This window comes from Dendrobates tinctorius, unplaced genomic scaffold (assembly GCF_039654945.1).
Source record: "Dendrobates tinctorius isolate UK_male_01 unplaced genomic scaffold, ASM3965494v1 ptg000377l, whole genome shotgun sequence".
Classification (NCBI taxonomy): Eukaryota; Metazoa; Chordata; class Amphibia; order Anura; family Dendrobatidae; genus Dendrobates; species Dendrobates tinctorius.
The window spans coordinates 3,063,153-3,083,571 of record NW_027362043.1 but is presented as its reverse complement, the minus strand read 5'-3'; the positions used below and the strand labels follow the sequence as shown (position 1 = coordinate 3,083,571).

The following is a 20,419-nucleotide window of genomic DNA, read 5'->3' as shown; positions in this document are numbered from 1 at the left end:
CTCTCTGTTTTTTCTCTCTTTTCTTCCTTTCTCTCTCTGTTCTCTTTCTTTGTCTCTCTCTGTTCTTTCTGTACCATCTTTCTTTTTTTACTCTCTCTCTTCTTTTTTTCTGTCCACTCTTTCTATCACTGTTCTTTTTCTTTCTTTCTTCTTTCTTTCTCTGTTCTTTCTTTCCCATCTTTCTTTCTCTCTCTGTTCTTTCTTTCACCTTTCTCTCTTTCTTTCTTTGTTCTTTCTTTCTTTCCCCTCTTTCTTTCTTTCTCTCTCTAATCTTTTTTCTTTCCTTCTCTCTAATCTCTCTGTTCTCTTTCTTTCCCTTTTCTTTCTTTCTATCTTTCTCTCTGTTCTTTCTTTCTCTCTCTGTTCTCTTTCCCCTCTTTCTTTCTCCCTCTCTGTTCTCTTTCCCCTCTTTCTTTTTTCTCTCTTATTTTTTTCTGTCCCCTCTCTCTCTGTTCTTTCTTTCCCCTCTTTTTTCTCTCTCCCTCTCTGTTCTTTTTCCCCTCTTTCTTTCTCTGCTCTTTCTTCCCCTCTTTCTTTTTTTATCTCTCTCTTTCTGTTCTTTTTTTCTGTCCCCTTTTTCTTTCTCTCTGTTCTTCCTTTCTTTCTCTCTGTTTCTTTCTTTCCCCTCTTTCTTTCTCTCTCTGTTTTCTTTTTTCTCTCTCTGTTCTTTCTTTTCCTCAGTACAAGTCAGTGTGCCCACAGTACCAGCTACTGTGATCAGCAGTGCTAAACGGGTGTGTTTGGGGCATGGACATGGGTGTGTCTAGTTGTGAAATGGGTGTGGTCGGGGCATGGCCTAAAATTTGCCACCGCAGCCTTTGTCCCTCTTTCCCTTCTTCAAAAGTTGGGAGGTATGTAACATACTTTTGACACTACTCCAGATCATTTATTCCTGGAGTGGTGAAACAAATGTATTCTCTGACCTAATGAACATACGAGATCTAAATATCTGCCTAGAGCCACACCTCCTGAAGGGGCCCCAATCAGGGCTGCCACTAGGAATTTCGGGGCCCCATACTGGCAAAATTTTTGGGGCCCCCTTTAGACTCTTCCCAGGCTCCACCCCAGCCCCGCCTCCACTCCTCAAACTGTCCACAGTCCCACCGCTCTCTTGGAAAAACTCCACTTCTCACCAATCACACATTAACAGCTCCCATCACCGGAACACAAATATAGCCAGCAGCTCTTGTTTTGGCCAAAAGATTTTTTAAGCTGCCATCACAACACTGTAGACTCTTTTGGCCGAGCTCTACTCTACTGTAACCTATTAAATATTTGTTAAAATATTCAATACAGTATTTTTTTTTTATTTTTTTTAATGACCAATAATATCACATACAAGGGACAAATACCATCGCACCATGACCAGACCACATATTACCACCACATAGTGACCTATAATACCAAATACAAGGAACAAATACCGCCACACCATTACCAGACCACATATTACTACCATAGTGACTGAAAAATATCACATATAAGGAACAAATACCACTGCACCATGACCAGACCACATATTACCACCACAAAGTGACCAAATAATAACACATACAAGTGACAAATACCACAACACCATGTCCAGACCACATATTAAGACCACGTAGTGACTGAATACTACAATGCTGATCAGTAATAAAAAAACACAATACCATCACCATAAGTGCCATTATACACAGGAGATCTGTACTTAGTATGCAGTGTCTGTGTACAGGTAATACAGTGATCAATGACATTATACACAGGAGCTCTGTATATAATGTACAGGTAATACAGTGATCACTGGTGACATTATACACAGGACCTCTGTATATAGTATACAGTATATAGTGTCAGTGTATAGGTAACACACTAACTCACCAGTGATGTATCTAGGTGAAGTCCTTCATCTTTGCTTTTCATCTTTCATCCAGCACAGACAGCCATCACGTCTTCCAGACAGGACTCGTCTCTGCAGGAAATAACACAGTTATCTAGAGCTCTGCTTGCAGAACACATTACTTATTTTTTTCCCAACTTCTACATTACATCACATGAAGAAAAAAAGGCGACGTAGTGTTACTCTACACAGTTACAGGACCATCCCCCCATTTAAAACAGTATACTCAAAAAATAAAATAAAGACATCACTGCAGTAATAATATCCCTTAATTAACCCCTATGGTAATAATATTCCCCATCCTGGCTCCCGTGTGTCTCATTCCTGGCTTCAGCCATATGTTCCTCCCATCCCGCCCTCATGAGTATCCATTGTGCCCCATATGATTTCCCCATCTGTCTCCATCGTATCCATCCTGCCCCATGATCCTGCACCCTTCCTGTGTCTTACTGCCACATACTGCCCCCTCCTGTGTCTTACTGCCACATTATGCCCCAGTGCCTCACATTCTTCTACCTCCTGTGTCTCACTGTCACATTGTGCCCCGTGTCCATTCTGCCCCCTCCTGTGTCTCACTGTCACATTCTGCCCCCATCATGTCCAGCAATCTGCCCCCGTCATGTCCAGCAATCTGCCCCCGTCATGTCCAGCAATCTGCCCCCGTCATGTCCAGCAATCTGCCCCCGTCATGTCCAGCAATCTGCCCCCGTCATGTCCAGCAATCTGCCCCATCATGTCCAGCATTCTGCCCCATCATGTCCAGCATTCTGCTCCATCATGTCCAGCATTCTGCCCCCATCATGTCCAGCATTCTGCCCCCATCATGTCCAGCATTCTGCCCCCATCATGTCCAGCATTCTGCCCCCATCATGTCCAGCATTCTGCCCCCATCATGTCCAGCATTCTGCCCCCATCATGTCTGCAATCTGCCCCCATCTCCAGCATTCTGCCCCAGTCTCCAGCATTCTGCCCCATGTCCAGCATTCTGCCCCAGTCCCGCATTCTCCCTCATGTCTAGCATTCTGCCTCCGGGTCGTCGCTGTCAAAAAAACCCAAGTTCTAATAATTACCTGGCCACGCTCCAGCGACAGGCGACGCTCCCGCTCCCTCCATGCTGCAGCACGCTCTGCCGGCAACTGACACTGACGTCAGATGCCGGCGAGATGCGCGCTGTGGCTGACGTCAGCTGCCAGCCTACGATTGGCTGGCGGCTGCCGTGGCTGTTAACTATTGACTTGCGGGCTGCCGGGCCCACATGTCAATAGCGTTTAACTGCCAAAGCGCAGAGGGCCCGGTTTAGCTGCCAGTAGGGGCCCGGTGAGCAGAGGAGACCGGGCCTGATGCGGGCCCCCTCTGCCCACTGGGCCCCATACGCCAGTCAGGGCAGTAATGCCCTGATGGTGGCCCTGAAGCTGATAAACAAAGCAGTGATGGAGGAGAGAGAGTCATGTGACCCGCTCTCTCCCATCACTCATAATACTAAAAGTAAAATCAATTAAACACAACAAAGTAACATGAGTAATTTTTTTATACATGAAAATAGAGTACAAAGCTTGGGCAAAAAAAGGTGAATTTTCTTTGTGTTCTGATCAGTTTTCTTCCTTCCTCTGCTGGTCCGGCTGCTCATGACCTATACAGGAGTATTGCCAGTGCATGGCACCTTTTGGACTCAATGTAGAGTCAGTAAAGATTTCTCTCACACATGCATCGGAGCTGGATGGCCTTCCCAGACACACGTTGGTCACTGGATTAAATACTGGCTGCTGTGACTTCACATCTACCTCAGTGCTGTAGTCACGAGCATAGTTATGGAGTACACAGCATGCCTTAATCACACCGTCAACGGTGTCTGTATCCAACTGGATGGGTTTGTGAAAGATCCTCCACTGACTAGTCATGACTCCGAAGGTGCATTCCACATATCTGCATGCACGGCTCAGCCGATAATTAAAAATCCTCCGCCGGTCATTCAGTCCCCTTCGTGGGTATGGGCGCAGCAGGTTGGTCGTTAAGGGAAAGGCATTATCTGATACCATCACAAAGGGCACTGGATGTGTGGAACCCGGCAAAGGTCGTGGAGCTGAAAGCGTTCCAGAATCTTGAAGAATTTGCAGCCAAAATATAATACCTCACATTTTTTTGTATTTTTTTGATGCGTTTTTTGCGCTTTATTTTTCGGGGTGCAGTTGGGCCCATTTGGTCTTGTAAACTGTGGTGTCAGTTCACATGGGATGCATTTTGACCGCCTGATCTTTTAGAAGGGCGTCACTAATAGGTTGTTAACCTGGATGCTTTGCATTGCCTGTGTGTGAACAACGCTGCAAACAAGTCTTCATTGTGCATTTATATACCAAGCAGCCGCTCCCTCCATGGGTTGGTAGGATTTGAGCGGTTGTCTCATCGGTATTCTTGCACCTGTGTTGCCGCCATCTTAACTATATGGGTCCACTGCATTTGTTTGGAGGCCTGGGCAGGTAAGCATCTCTGCCTTTCTTGCTGTATGTTTTCTTATATGGCGTTGGGCACATTCACAATAGCTTAACTACTTCTATGCAGTCCACACATTACTATGCATTGACATTCTAGATTGTCCACACCTTGCTCTGCAGTGACATTCTAAAACATCTGTGCATAGTAAGAAGCTTGCGGAAGACTGATAGCCATCTCACCACACCCACACCACAGTTATATAGACACAGCTAGACTCCTTTTCTCGGACCGTGTGTCTGTGTGCAAAACACGCTGACATGTCCGTTTTTGTATGGATCACACGGACCCATACAAGTCAATGGGTCTGTGTAAACACGTACCGCTCACGGATGCTGTCCGTGTGCTGTCTGTGTGCGATCCGGGTGCATTTTTAAAAGTCAAAGGGTTAACATTAAAAATAATTTTTCAAAAACACGAACATGGACACACGAACAGCACACACGGACATACGGATAGCACACAGATGACCTCTGTATGCACACGGACACGGATAGCTCCGGTTCTGGTTTTTCCAGTACCGGAATTATCTGGACGTGTGAAACTGCCCTTATACAGCTGCCTGACTGCACCTTTAGAGAGGAGATCAGCAATAAAGATAATGTATTAATATGTTGAAATGTTCCCTAAATGTCTTTAAAGGCATTATGGGGAGCAAGATGTGTAATATAAATGAAAAATTAAATACAAATGCAAGAAAAGAACAAAACTAACAACCACGCCAGTCTGAATTGATGCTTATAGTCCCACCACTGTTAAAAAAAAAAATGTCCAATACATAAAAATAATTTCTATGAAAATAAGAACACTATTTAAAATGTTCTTTTATTTTAGTGGCCGTTTGCCAGTGTAAAAAAAATAAAACGTGAACTACAGACATGTATTTCCTAATGTTCTTTAAATTTTCCACCAACATCAGCAAAAAAAAAAAAGGGAATATAAAAATAGCAAATTAGGATGAATGTACATACAAGAAAACTTTTAGAGCCATGAAAAACATATGTACAATAAAACTCAAAATTGTGCCAGGAGACAATGGCCATGTGTAAAACTCATTAAATAGAAAAAAAATCTGCAAGTTTGACATTGCCATAATGATACTGACCTGGAGAATCATATTTCCAAATCATTTTTACTGCACATTGAACAAAAAAGCAAAACCAAACAATTGCAGAACTGCAGGGTTTTTTTTGAAATTTCACTGTACTTGGAATTTTTCTCCTGTTTTCCAGTACATTGCATGGTAAAAGTGGATGGTGTTATTCAAAAGAACAAATCATCCTGCCAAAAGTAAGACCTCATAAGGCTATACCAGTGGGGGAAAAAAAATATGGCTTTTGGCAGAAAGGGAGGAATAAAAAGCAGAAAAATAAGTCACTGAACATTTGATTGGGGAGTTGTTTATATACCCAAAAACTGTATTAAAAAATGCCACTTGGAGTAGCCATATTTTTTTTTTCAGATAGGTGAGCTCAAAAGATGAAACCGCATTCTAGAACATTAATGTATTGTGAACCCGACCAAAATAGACAGAAAAATAAAAATGTTACGGTTTTCAAAACCTAAGGAACCTACAAATTCTTTCATAAAGATCAACACTGGCCTTCTAAGTAAGGGGTTAAGGGAATGGCCTACAACAAGAGACTTGATAGCTTTTTATCCAGTAATATACCTCTGGTTTACCCCGTTTCAGTGGATTAAAGGTCCATCATATATCTGTAGAAGAGGAGAACTGGCTGTGGGTGCTGACAAAGAGCTGGGTTTGGAACTGCCAGGGCTGAGCCTCCTGTGGCGGGAGGAAAGTAGATTAGGGATGGAGTGAACCCTGAACCTGGGTAAAGGGGGTGTGGCAAGTCACAGCGATTAAAGGGTTTTGCGTGGGAATGGAAGGGGGCTTCCCGCCAGAGAGAAGATTCAGAGGGGACAGGTACCGTGCTGCAGGATGAGATAGGCCGCAGAGTAGTGATCCCGTTCAGTTGCGGCAAGGACTCTCGGACATGTGTGGCGCCCCTGATGCTCGGTCGCCACAGAGGTACTGCACCTTCCTCTCTCTTTAAAGGTGTGGTACCCCAACATCCAAGTAAGGTGGGAACTCCTTTCCACACTCCAACACTCCCACCCCGCACAACAGGGTAGTTCTGCACAACCACATTGCGGCTCAGTGCTTAGAGAGTAGCAGAGCACCTTTGGTGGTTCCCTGCTTGGAACACTGGATGTGCTGGGAGGTGGGTGGAGTTAAGATACATAAAAGAGTGGGAAAGTGTAGGATGACAGGTCAGTCTGACAGAAGGTCAGTCGGGTAGGAAGTCACTCAGACAGGAGTGAGGATCCCTGGAAGAAGGGATGGAGGAAGGAGTGCTGCAGCTGCCTCAGTGATCTGAGCCAGCTGGCATGGGAAACGAAAAGAAGGAGAAAGACGTAGAACTGAAATCTAAGCTTCCATAAGAGAGAGAAAGACAAGTACGGAACGAAGGAGTAGAGAGAACAGAGAGGACGTGGGTTGGAAGAGGAACCCTGCCTATAGGTTCTGAGCGCAAGACCGGGGCCCGCTCCCCGAGGTTGTATGGACACTTATGGTTCTGCAGCAGACACCGGTGGAGTAGTTGGCTGTAAATACATTACTCCCATCTAAGACTTGGGGCACAACAGCAATCGGATAGAGAGCCCGGACTCAGGAGAAGGGAGTCCCCGAAGCAGGCTACAGCTGTCTGCCGTACGAGTAGAGTTCTTGGGAAAATCTGACAGGAGGAACTCCAGAGTACCATGGTACTGGAGATCTTCACACTTATAGGCGCTATAGAGGAGACGTTCAGGAAAGGTATATAAGTTGGCAGAGTGTTGGAGGGGAGCTTTCCATCTTGCCTGGAGGTTGACTGAGTCCCTGACACAGAAGCAGGCATTACTGACTGTGAGTAAAGCGTTGGAACTACATGCCCTGGTGTCCTCCATTCCTTCCTGCGTCCGTCTGCCTGACACTGCTACATCCCCTGCGCCAGACACTACACCACCTAAGTGTCCCCACATCTACACTGCCCCGGGACAACAGCCCTGCCTGTGGAGGGCTATACCATCCTCGCTGCACCACACCATCTGTCCCGGAGGATCTGTCTGCAGCGTCGGCTTAACACCTCCCTTGCCGAGCACCACAGGTGGCATCACGAATTATTCCATTCCACATTAACTACATCCCCCCATTGCTTGGGCGCCCAGGGTCACGGACTGGGTCACCGCTGCTGTGACACATTCCCCTGACACCGGCCCGGTACCGAGTACCCCACAGCCCCGGGAGGTCGACCCAACTTGGGGTCACGAACAGGATGACGAGACCCGATGCCATCGGGTTCTGTGTGCCTGAGATTTTTTGGACTTTGAACTTTTGAAAATGTGCAGAAGACCCAATTTAATAGACTGTGACATGAATATTAAAAATGGCCGCTGGCGCGGAGAAGAAGGGCGTGAAGAGATAGAAGGTCCTAGGAAAAGACCGCAGAGAGTCTTGGGCCTCCCCTGCCTGAATTACTATGTGACAGCAACCTGACCCACCCCCCAAGGGGTTCGTATACTGGGTTGGTATGGAGGCGCTGGAAGAAGACGCCGCCCCCGGAAGGAGGGGCAGGAGAAGCCAGTGGCGGGAAAGAGGCTGAGGCGGGGAGATCACCAGAACGCCATTTTGGAGAGAGAGAGGGAAGGAGGCCTGTAGAGCACGCGGAGGTTAAGTTGGATCTCCCCGGCGCCATGGCTGAAGGCTCCGACCCCGTAGTGGAGATGAACCGTCAGCAGCTGGAGGATGAAATCACCCAGCTGATGCGCCGCCTGCAACTGAGGCTGGAAGCGCTCTGGACATTGAATCTGCAGCGCGCCCAGGAGGGGCCTACACCTGCGGTACCCGCTGCACCGGACCCCTTTCCGGCAGACCCTGTGGAACCTGTGACCGCTGCCATGTCACCGGCAGCGGGCCCTGTTCCCTTTCTGCCGCTACTATCGGAGGAGTTGTACACGGCCCAGGGAGCTGAAGCGGAGAAAGAGAAGCCCCTGCCCGGACCTGTTGCGGCTGCGCAGGTCCCGCCAGCGACCCCTGCGAAGCCGGAGCTGCCATTGGCTCCACCGCTGTCCCCGGTGTCTCACCGGGCAGCGCCTGTTGCCACCATGCCTGCACCGGAGCGGAGGCCACACCGCCAGGAGGCACCAGGTATATACCCTGGCCCTCCTAATGGGTTGACCTCCGAATTCACGTTATCCGAGGCGGGTTTGTGACAACTCGAGATGGGGCAGTTGGAAGAGTCCGCTGGGGGCGCTAGTCAGTCAGAGATGGGGTGCTGGAAGAGATCCCTACTGAGAAGGGTACGGCTGGAACAGGCGCGCACGATTCGACATCTTCGGGGAATAGATGAGGCTCAGTCGCTTTGGGATAGTGACCTCGGGATCCCTTGGCGGCCGAACCCTCGTATAGTTGCTTATCAGCACCGACAAGCTGCGGAGTCCCTCGGTGCTAGGCCTCATACCAGAGCAGAGGAATCGCCTCTTGACGAGGAGCAGTTGATGGGCATTGAGATGTATGATGGGTTCCCTTTGCCACAGCTTCAGTGCCCTATAGCCAGAAACCAGAATCAAGATGAAGATACCACATCTGGTAGCGGTTCACAATCGGCTTCCAGAACCCCAGGAGGGGACCAGCTCTAGTGATTTACAGTAACTCTCGTGACCCAGGAGGGTATTTAGCATCGTTGGGCCTTTTTGTTTTCATACCATGGTTTAGTTTTTGGTTTTCCAGAGTTGCTCTGTTTTGATTGGCAGCATTTCTACATTTGGAACTGAGGAGATCATGAACGCTGTATGATTATTGTAAATAGTTGCACCTCTTTAGGTGCTCTCTCTTGGATTTACATATGGACACTTTGCAAAGATGATGTCTACCTCAAAGGACACTGCAAGAGATCCCGGCTGGGAGCGGTGTTCAGCACTTACAAGAATAATTGTTGAAAGTTTTAATGTGAAGTATTTTGATTATGATGTATCTTATGAAAGTATTAGTAACTAGGAAATGGCTTTTATATAGAATGAGAAATGTTTTGATACAGAGATGAAAGATTTGAATAAAGAGTTGAAAATGTAAATGGTGAACCAGGTCACAGTTGTCACTTGAAAGAAAGCAGAAAATGTGCACTAGAAAGAGAAGAGAAATGTGTACTACAGAAAGAAAGATGAAGAATCCTGAAGTGATAGTGAGTCACAGATAATAGCACTTAGAATTACGTAAAGTATGAAAAATTGCACTTTTGACTTGAAATTTAGATAATTAAGAATTGTTTGCAACGTTCAAGAAACAATGCCTCCTATATCAGGAAGTTTAGTATAAGAAATGTTAATGCAGCATTACAAAAATTTTGTATGTTCCTGTACTGTCAACTTTGCTTATCTTGCAGCCCGCGGACGTGCTGTGTTTAACGGGGGGGGGGGGTAAAGAGAGAGCAGGCTACAGCTGTCTGCCATACGAGTAGAGTTCTTGGGGACATCTGACAGGAGGAACTCCAGAGTACCGCTGTAATGGAGATCTTCACACTTAAAGGCGCTATAGAGGAGACATTCAGGAAAGGTACATAAGTTGGCGGAGTGTTGGAGGAGAGCTTTCCATCTTGCCTGAAGGTTGACTGAGTCCCTGACCCGGAGGACCCGGCACAGAAGCAGGCATTACTGACTGTGAGTAAAGCCTTGGCACTACATGCCCTGGTGTCCTCCATTCCTTCCTGCGTCCATCTGCCTGACACTGCTACATCCCCTGCGCCGGACACTACACCACCTAAGTGTCCCCATGTCTACACTGCCCCGGGACAACAGCCCTGCCTGTGGAGGGCTATACCATCCTCGCTGCACCACACCATCTGTCCAGGAGGATCTGTCTGCAGCGTCGGCTTAACACCTCCCTTGCCGAGCACCACAGGTGGCGTCACAAATTATTCCATTCCACATTAACTACATCCCCCCATTGCTTGGGCGCCCAGGGCCACGGACCGGGTCACCGCTGCTGTGACACATTCCCCTGATACCAGCCCGGTACAGAGTACCCCACAGCCCTGGGAGGGCGACCCACATGCGGAGGAACGCACGTCGAGTGAAGAATTGCGGAGGATTTGAGTCTGCTGCACTGCGGCAGAACGGACTAGGGGCTCAGCGGACAAGACACTGCCGCCAGAAGTGAGACCAGTTTGTTAGGAGGGGAAACCGGAAGAACTCAGCACCGGCCTCAGACGGCAGCCAAACAACCAACGGACTCTGGAAAAGAAACGGACAACCGAGTCACGTTAAGTGGAATCAATATATAGGCTGTCAATCTTCATTAGTGTTTCCCTGTTTAACCCCTTAATGACCGCCAATACGCCTTTAAAATGGCAGTAGTTAAGGGTACTTAAACCACAGCACCATTAATTAACAGCGCTGTGGAAAAAGGGTATAGCGCCCTCCAGTCTGGTTTTCTCTGGGGGCTCGGCTGCCGGGTGTAGCTGAGACACCAGAGAACATGATTCGGGTCGGTTTTTACCGACGTCGGTTTTGTGATCGCCGTTATTAACCGTATAATGGCGACCACAAAAAAAATGTCAGATGTGCCATTTAATTTCTTTTTCTGTTGTGATCGCACATCAGAAGAGAGGGAAATATTGTCCCCGATTCCCCCCCTCGGTATCTCCCGGTGCTCCTCGGCCCTCCCGCTTCGACCCCAGGACGCCACCATTTTCTTCCGAAAAGAAAATGGCGGGTGCAAGCGCAGTGCACCCGAGATCTGCCAGCCGGCACCCGGCAATAATTGGAAGATTTTTCCTATTGGTTCATTTTGGTCACTGTGATAGACCCTATCACAGTGATTAAAATAAAAAAATCATAAACCCCCCCTTTATCATCCCCTTAGTTAGGGAAAAATAAAGAAAATATATTTCTTTTCATTTTCTCTTTAGGGTTAGAGTTAGGCTAAAGTTAGGGATGGGATAAGGGTTAGGGATAGGGGTGTGTTTGGGATAGGTTTGTGGTTAGGGTTATGGTCAGGATTAGGGTTAGGGGTGTGTTGTTGTTAGGGTTGAAGTTAGAATTGAGGGGATTCCACTGTATAGGTGAAGGGAAGGTGACCTGACGGACGGACGTGTCAGAATAGAGAAAGATAGGTTTGCACAGTTTAGATAGGTGACAGTTACTACAATGGGGAAACAGCTAGGAAAGTGTAGTGGATGTGCAGTACCTTGGGTTGACCTTTTGATGGCAGGGAGGAGTGTGAGCAAAGGACTTGACAACAGCTTAGGGCTTTAGAAACCGTTGGTCATGGGGGCGGAGTTACAGTGACAGGGGACCGGGAATGCTATAAATACTGAGGGAGGGTTCCAGAAGGTTTCAGTCCCCAGGGGGAGCTCCAGTGACAGGAGGACTACGACAGTCTGTGCGCTGTGAGAATCCAAACCAGAGGGACTGAGGAGAGAGAACATCAGGGGGGTGGTCCTGACAGGAATACCGCAATAGAGACGAGTAAAAGAGAGTAGGCATACCGTGTTAAGGACAACGTTTGACCAGTGAAAGGACTGTCGGTGGTTAGGCCTATGGCAGCCACAGTGTTGGAAGCTGTCAGTGCGTCAGCAAGGAAAAAGGGACAGAACATATATATACGTCCCAAGCGAAAAACACGGTGTGTGAAGCGGCCCTGGACACGGAGGGCCATGAGTGAGGTACTGTGTTGTAATGATTAAATTTGGACCTGTTGTACCCGAAAATGGCCTCTATTTGTCTCTGTTCATCTCTGCGCGGTATGATGAGGGACCATCCCCCCAGCTCGGCCACCGACTCTACATAGGCACATCAGGGGGTCTCCAAACACCACCACCACAACTGATTCCAGCCAATTTTGCATTCAAAAAGTCAAACTGTGCTCCCTCCCTTCTGAGCCCTGACGTGTGCCCAAACAGTGGTTTACCCCAACATATGGGGCATCAGTGTACTCAGGACAAATTGCACCACAAATTTGGTGGTCTAATTTCTCCTGTTACCCTTGGGAAAATAAAAATTTGGGGGTGAAAACATCATTTTTGTGGAAAAAAATACGTTTTTTTATTTTCACAGCTCTACGTTATAAACTTCTGTGAAGCACTTAGGATTCAAAGTGCTCACCACACATCTAGATAAGCTCCTTGGGGGTCTAGATTCCAAAATGGGGTCACTTGTGGGGTGTTTCTACTGTTTAGGCACATCAAGGGCTCTGCAAACGCAACATGACGCCCGCAGAACATTCCATCAAAGTCTGCATTCCAAAACGACGCTCCTTCCCTTCCGAGCTCTGCCATGCGCCCAAACAGTGGTTCCCCCAACATATGGGGTATCAGCGTACTCAGGACAAATTGCACAACTTTTGTGGTCCAATTTCTGCTGTTACCCTTGTGAAAATACAAAATAGTGGGCTAAAAAATCATTTGAGGAAAATTTTTTTATTTTCACGGCTCTGTGTTACAATCTCCTGTTAAGCACTTGGAGGTTCAAAGTGCTCACCACACATCTAGATAAGTTCCTTAAGGGATCTAGTTTCCACAATAATGTCACTTGTGGGGAGTTTCCACTGTTTAGGCACATTAGGGGCTCTCCAAACACGCCATTGCGTCCGATCTCAATTCCAGTCAATTCTACATTGAAAAAGTCAAACCGCACTTCTTCCCTTCCGAGCTCTGCCGTGCGCCCAAACGGTGGTTTACGCCCACATATGGGATATCGGCATACTCGGGACAAATTGCACAACAAATTTTGTGGTTAATTTTCTCTTAACACCTGTGAAAATTAAAAAAAATTGGTTCTGAAGTAAAATGTTTGTAAAAACAAAAAACAAAAGTTAAATGTTAATTTTCTCCTTCCACATTGCTTCAGTTCCTGTGAAGCACATAAAAGGTTAATAAAACTTCTTGAATGTGGTTTTGAGCACTTTGAAGGGTGTCATTGTTTGGTATTTTTTGTCATATTGACCCCTCAAAATGAGTTCAAATGTGATGTGGTCCCTAAAAAAAAAAAAAGGTTTTGTAAGTTTTGTTGTAAAAATGAGAAATCGCTGGTCAACTTTTAACCCTTATAAGTTCCTTCCAAAAAAAAAGTTTCCAAAATTGTGTTGATGTAAAGCAGACATGTGTGAAATGTTATTTATTAAGTATTTTGTGTGACATCTCTCTCTGTTTTAAGGGTATAAAAATTAAGTTTGAAAATTGCAAAATTTTGCCATATTTCCGTTTTTTTCATAAATAAACGCAAGTCATAAAGTTTCCAGAGTTATAACCTCAAAGTGACAGTGGTCAGAATTGTAAAAATTGGCCTGGTCATTAAAAGGGAATCTGTCACCCCATTTTTGGCCTATAAGCTGCGGCCACCCCCATCAGGGGCTTGTCTACAGCATTCTGTAATGCTGTAGATAAACCCCCGATGTAAACCTGAAAGAGAAGAAAAAAAGAATTAGATTATACTCACCCTGGCGTTCGGTCCGGTCTGGCGCCTCCCATCTTCATACGATGATGTCCTCCTCCTTGCTTCTCCCTCGGCTCCTGCGCAGGCGTACTATAGCTGCCCTGTTGAGGGCAGAGTAAAGTACTGCAGTGCGCAGGTGCCGGACCTCTCTGACCTTTCCAGGCGCCTACGCACTGCATATAATGTGTCTCAGTGACATATACATATATACCGTATATATGTTTTGATGAATATTTGAGGCCATGGATCAGTTAAATGTCCATTTTGCAAGGTTGTGAGAATATCTCGCCATATGGATGTCGCATGGATGCTTAGATGCGAGAATCTCATCCTCGCATTGCACACGGATGACATACGGATCACTGTTCAGAGAACATTTCTGCAATTCTCGGCCGTGAAAAACGGACCGATTTTTTTTTTTTTTTTTTTTTTCATATGTTGTGTAACGCCGGCCTAAGAATATTTCCTCACTTGTGAGGTGAGCTTCTGACCCCAAGTATTCTCACTCAGTATCTTACAGTTCCAGCAAAGTGAATGCTATTTATATATCTCTTACCCACTGTACTTTGTCTTTTATACAGGGCAAATTGAGCTGTGGTCCGTGTGTCAAATTAGTAACAAGTTCATTACTCTGGTACGCTGAGTATTATGTACAGATTTTCCCCATTGGCTTGCATTAGATGGGGAAAATCCGTAGGTAAAAACCCACATATGCGGTTTTAGTGTCAGCTGCAGAAACGCACTAAAAATGCATGTAAAGCACATAGGACTATCAATAGTTTTGTGATATATCAAAAGGAAAGCAGCTTTATATAAAATGACATACCAAAAAGAGACAAAAACCATAGCATCAAAAACATAATGGATGTAAAAAAAAAACAAAACCCCGCACTCAAACATAATGAAAAACACAACCTATTAGGTGCAGAAATGCATCAATATCACAAACCCACCACATACTCATGGTGTTCAATAGGATCAGTCCTCTAACATCTAAATGTATGCATTCTGTCCGTGCTGGAGCACAGCGCCATAGACAAGTTTCTGTGAACAATTGAATTATTGCACTCATTTCAATCCTGGAATTCTGTCATTGGACTAGTAAATGAATAAATCCACATATGGAGGCACTAGTGAATCTGTATGGCAGCTCTAGAAATGAAAACAATTCTTCCCTCCCTTTGGCCTTCTCACTACATCCCTTGGTCAGTGCCAATCATCATTAGAAGGGGGAGGTAACACTTTAATAAAGTCAAGTAATCCCCCTTGGGCTGCGGAATCTTCCTTCAGTCTTGTAGACATCTGTGAAGATTTCACCAAGAAACCAGCTCTTTTGCGTTCTTCATCTCAGACGGACGCTGACTCCCCTTCCCAGCCACCACCGCCTAAATCTTCAAAGCCTGGATCTTATTTTGGGACTGATCTGCTTGTTTGCCAGCAGATAAGTGCAGCAAGAGGAAGCGCTGCCAGGTAACCTAACCGGTGGAAGCACGGGCGCAACACAAAAGTAGTCAAAACAGGTAAAATGAGCGTGCGCTTATATATTGTTTCCATACATTGCCTCATGTGTTGTCAGAAATAAACAGATTTCTGTCTTGGGGATAGCTAGCTATCGATCAGGAGTAAAGAGATTGTTCTCATGCTAGAATGCCCCCAATTTTTACAACTGAAGGCCTCCGCGGTATTAAATGCTCCCTTCTGTATAGTAAATGGAACAGGGGATATACAGCACATTGTGCAGACGCTTAGTCAAATTATGAAAGAGGGATGCAGAAAGACATATGAAGACCACCCTACTGAGATGGGGAGTTTGCCCTTAGAGAATGCAAGCCCTTGTATAGATTTTTCACTGTAAACTAAATCTTGTAATGCTAGTGAAACATAAGTCCCTCTGAGAACCGGAGCATCTGCCATGGAAAATCAGGACATGTGGGTTTGCTACACACGCAAATTAAAAAAAAAAAAAGACTACAGTTAATAATTCCCCATTTTAAAATAAGCATAAAGTATGTGGGAATTTCTGTGAAAAAAAAAAAATTCATTTCTACAGAGAAATTTTCTGTGGATTTTTTTGGGAACACCCAAGTATATATCCTCTGCTTAAATCAGCATTACAATTAATTAAAGGGAAAAATCCTGGAAATTGTGTTACAAGAGCCTGTGATATAACCATGCTGCGATCACATACTATGGCCATGATTTCAGGGTCTCACATGGTTCTCCTGAAGCATGCTTAGATCATCACTGTAAGGTTTTATGGTGATCTCTCTTCACCAGAACCATGGCAGCAATGATACGAATGCTAAAATGTGGCCAGCAGAATCCATACCTTATTGTTCCACTGCAAACACTTCCTATAAACTAAACATTTGGGCCAAAATATTTCTCTCGCCATCAATATATTAAAAATCTAAGTCACCAATATGATAGACAAGTTGAAAGCAAGGAATTACTTTCTTAAATCCAAGCAGCATATTTGGTAATGAAATGGTAATTAAACAATATGACTGTGAGGATGTAACATAAGATGTTAGATATCATAATCATAACTTGTGAAACCTACAAGTGTCCATGATGGAGCTTCTCCTACAAATTAGCATTTACACACATTTTCCAGAAAAATTGTTGTTTTTTTTCAGTAGTGAAAAGTGCAAGCAGAACACTGACTTATCACCATTTCTGCAGCTACCACAATATTACATCGTGTGGATCCATCTGATCTCTTCTGAAGTGGATCCTTCTGGAAACCATCTATATTGTTGTTTGTAAAGTTGTAACACGACAAAAACCCTACTAATCCCTCAACCGTAGAGCAGATCTTCAGCTAAGGAGCTTAGCTGGAATACCATGAGCTAACAGCAGCATGCGTGGTCCTCTTGTTAGTACCCCCATCCTACCTCATATTGGGGACACCTAGAATACACAGCTAAATATAGTATTATGCCCTCGTTTAGCAAATGAGAAGACTTTTCCCACTGGCTCATTTCTGCATACCTTGTATTATATGCCGGCTCTGCTTCTGGTAAATGTAAAACATGGATTAACATTTTTATTATTTACTAGTATATTTTGAGTTCCATTCTAAAACCACTGTAAAAATGACAATACATATGCAGTCTTCCTACAACAGACTTCTTGAGTTTCATCTAAATGCGCAGAACAAGGGTTTGTGTTTTACATAAGGACGAATGATCTCAGTTTGTGGGATTTTACAACCTTATTGTTTTACAGGATTTAGGATGTTTCTAGACAAATGTGAAGGAGACCTGTGTGACCTAAGAGGTGACAACACACCATCATCATGTCCCCCCGAAGGGGAAGAAGATGAACTCCCTAAAAAAAAGCACCGCAGAAACCGAACAACTTTCACCACCTACCAACTTCACGAGTTAGAACGTGCATTTGAACGTTCCCACTACCCTGATGTGTACAGCCGGGAGGAACTAGCCATGAAAGTCAGTCTTCCAGAAGTTCGTGTACAGGTGAGAGATGCAAGATCATGTGGGGTGGGGGGCTGAATTTGCTCTTTTTTTTTTTTTTTTTTTTAACTACATGGAACCACCCTAAGAGCAATAGTAAATTTTTCCTAAACATAAAACCATAAGCATGCCAATACTTTCTTACCGTTTAAGATTTTTTTTATTATGCTGTAAAAGAAAGATCTAGATTTGTTGTGCCATGCAGCAAATTTGCACAGTTAATATTAAGCCAATTGTTCTAATCAGAAATCGGCCATTTCTGTGTATTTCCTGCACTATTTAAAATCCTATAGATTTGCACTCTGGAAAAGAAAATGCACATGTAAGGAAATAGTGGATTATTGAGTTTATGAGGATAAACTAAAACTGGGAGAAAAATGTCAGAAAGAAAAAAAAACTGTTCCTTAGGGCTCATACTCACTTCCGAGAGACTACATGCAGCCACACACTCTGGTCCGAGTGTCGGCAGCAGTGCCAGGTTTTCGTGCGAGAGACTCATGAGAATCGTGCGAGTCTCTCGCAAGTGAGTATGAGCCCTTATAGCAATTAGTCACAGTACAGCTATCAAATATAAGAGCTACACTCAAATTGGTGGCTATAGGCAACAAATAGTCTTACTATTAAAAGCTCTACATACATTTTTCAATGTGTGAGCATAGGATCACACCACTCCACACTAGCAGACTTTACGCTCTGCAGCTCAAAAGACTAACGATGTCTGGGGAGCACGGAATATCGGTTTTTGGGTATTCAGAAAGAAGCCCCAGACAGCATTCTTCAGGCTTACAGTCAAACACATATTCTCCGCGCCACTCAGCATTCTGTTGGGGGCTTCTCTCTGACACATTAAAAACTATATTCTGGTGTTCCACAATCATGGTCTTTGACTTCAATAAGCCAAACAGTAGAACTTACAACTCTGCTTGATCTCGGTCATCTCAGCTGGACACTATCGTTCCGTGGTGAGTAGAACACCATGTAAACCCAGCCTAATGGTCTATTCATACTTGGTTTGCAGACCCCCATGGGCCTGACAGGTGCCAGGTTGTAAATATCAGTATACCTTGTATTTGCTGCCAAGTTAAACAAGCCAAACCATGATGTACATTTTATTGATTTAAGAATAGTGGTTATGGGCGACATTCATTTGTCTCCTCTTCAACTGTACACGCATGATGGAGATAGGTCTTCCCCATGTGCAGGGAAATTCTCCCAGTCCTTATGATGAACACACTTTGCTAATACAGTGTTAGTAGACCCTAACTCAGAATAACCTATATAAAACCACGATTAGAACTGCCCCGTGGGATAATGTGACTTGGCAAAGTTGAAGACAAATAAACCAGCCTTATAAACAAAAATCCTTAACAGAGCTATTTGGGACAGTAAGCTGTCTCCCCGTTTTTACTGGCAATTGTCCCAATGCACAGCACATCATTAGCTGTATGCAAAAATTAAGTTTCCATTTTAGCAAAATAGTTCCTGCAAACCCTTCATCGAACTTGTCCAGTTTAATTGACAATTCAACCCCCCCTTATTACCCCATGTGCTTTTTTCACCCTTTCCTAATCCATAAACTGTTCTATCCAATTAGCAGACACTTCGAGCCGTTAATGGAATCATCATTATCAGGGATCTGGTCCCGGCAAAGCTAATTGCGCTCATCGTAATGCAGCAGATATCTTGCCCTTCCTCAATAACACCTGCCACTCCACTTGCTTATAGAATGATGCCTCCCAATCCCTGACAAATCCCCATTTCTTTTCTGATCCAGGTTTGGTTCCAGAACAGAAGGGCTAAATGGAGGCGACAGGAGAAGTTGGAGTCCTCCTCAGCAAAGCTTCATGACTCCCCGCTTCTCTCATTTTCAAGGACACCTATAACCACAAGTGTTGGGCCATTGAGCTCTTCTTTGCCTTTGGATCCATGGCTCACTTCATCCATTACTGCAGCTACAACTGTGCACAGCATGCCAGGATTTATAACACCTTCCCAAAATCTTCAGTCACCATACGCAGGCCACACTTTCCTCAATAGTGCACCTCCAATGAGCTCTATACAGCCTCTAAGCAGTGGTCCTTACCAGTGCATGGGCAGCTTTGTGGACAAGTTTCCCCTAGATGAGTTAGACCAAAGGAGCTCCAGCATTGCTGCTCTTCGGATGAAGGCCAAGGAACACATTCAGACCATAGATAAGACTTGGCAGCCGATCTGACCTACAGCAACACGTGGTGTTAAAATAGAAAGCTCATCAGCAAACCAATAATAAACTATTAGGCTGTGTGCACACGTTCAGTAATATTTCTGCAGTTCTTGGAAAAACGCAGCTGAAAAAAAAGTGCGTCTTTGGCCTGCGTTTTTGACTGATGGGAGTGAAGTCAATAGTAAAAAACGCAGAGCAAAAATGCACCGAGAAATGACATGCTACAAATTATTTTCTTCTCCAAATCTGCAAGTCAAAACTACTCAACGCCTGCATGACACTTCAGGTTTCTTTTTCACTTTGCTGGCATTAGGACGGCGTTTATCTAGAAAATCTGTAAGGGAAAAAGCACCAAATCTGCAACGTGTGCACACCGACTTAATGATTAACCAAAAACTGAGGCTTGACCGGACTAAATAGCATGAGCTATGAATGGTCTAAAAATTGTAGAAAGAATTTTGGAGCGTCTGCATCATTATATTGGGACACAGCAAGATGAAAGGGATACAAAAATACTGTTATTTTTAAATGTTTTTCCAAAACTATATTTTTTAATAAAAGAAAATTTAAGGTTTTGTGCAAAATGTATACGGTATATTTTCAAAGGCCATCAGTAAATACTACCTGGTATTTAGAACTTTTCTGTTCTAAAGATGTGAACTGCTTAGTCAGCATGGTTGAGTACACTAAGGGCTGAATTTACGCTGTCATTCCAGATTTTCACTGACGGTCCTGCTCATCTGTACACCTCAGCTACATCGCCTACTGGTTCTAACTAGTGACAAAGCACCTGGCAACATATGACTGGGAAGGACAATGCCCTTACACACATGCATAGAAGTCCAAGTTAAGCGTGCAAATCATAGCCTATTACGGACTCTAAACAAGGGTAGATAAGCG

General features: G+C 44.8%; 1 protein-coding gene across 2 annotated transcripts; it reads left to right on the top strand.

Moving 5' to 3' along the window:
• Positions 1–4,160: 4,160 nt before the first annotated feature.
• On the top strand, positions 4,161–20,241 carry RAX2 (retina and anterior neural fold homeobox 2). 2 transcript variants are annotated; one of them, XM_073563066.1, is made up of 3 exons: positions 4,161–4,353; positions 17,069–17,319; positions 19,091–20,241. In XM_073563066.1, exons 2-3 carry the CDS (start codon positions 17,077–17,079, stop codon positions 19,529–19,531), a joined length of 684 nt encoding a protein of 227 aa, XP_073419167.1. In that variant the 5' UTR covers positions 4,161–4,353; positions 17,069–17,076; the 3' UTR covers positions 19,532–20,241. The 2 variants fall into 2 exon arrangements, with proteins under 2 accessions (XP_073419167.1, XP_073419166.1); XM_073563065.1 differs by lacking the exon at positions 4,161–4,353 and adding an exon at positions 15,147–15,357.
• The last annotated feature ends 178 nt before the right edge of the window (positions 20,242–20,419 follow it).

Bases quoted from the DNA above. Each gene is read 5' to 3' on its own strand.
- RAX2 (XM_073563066.1), top strand. From the start codon at position 17,077: ATGTTTCTAGACAAATGTGAAGGAGACCTGTGTGACCTAAGAGGTGAC. The intron at 17,320-19,090 runs GTGAGAGATGCA...TTTCTGATCCAG, and splicing joins TTCCAGAAGTTCGTGTACAG to GTTTGGTTCCAGAACAGAAG.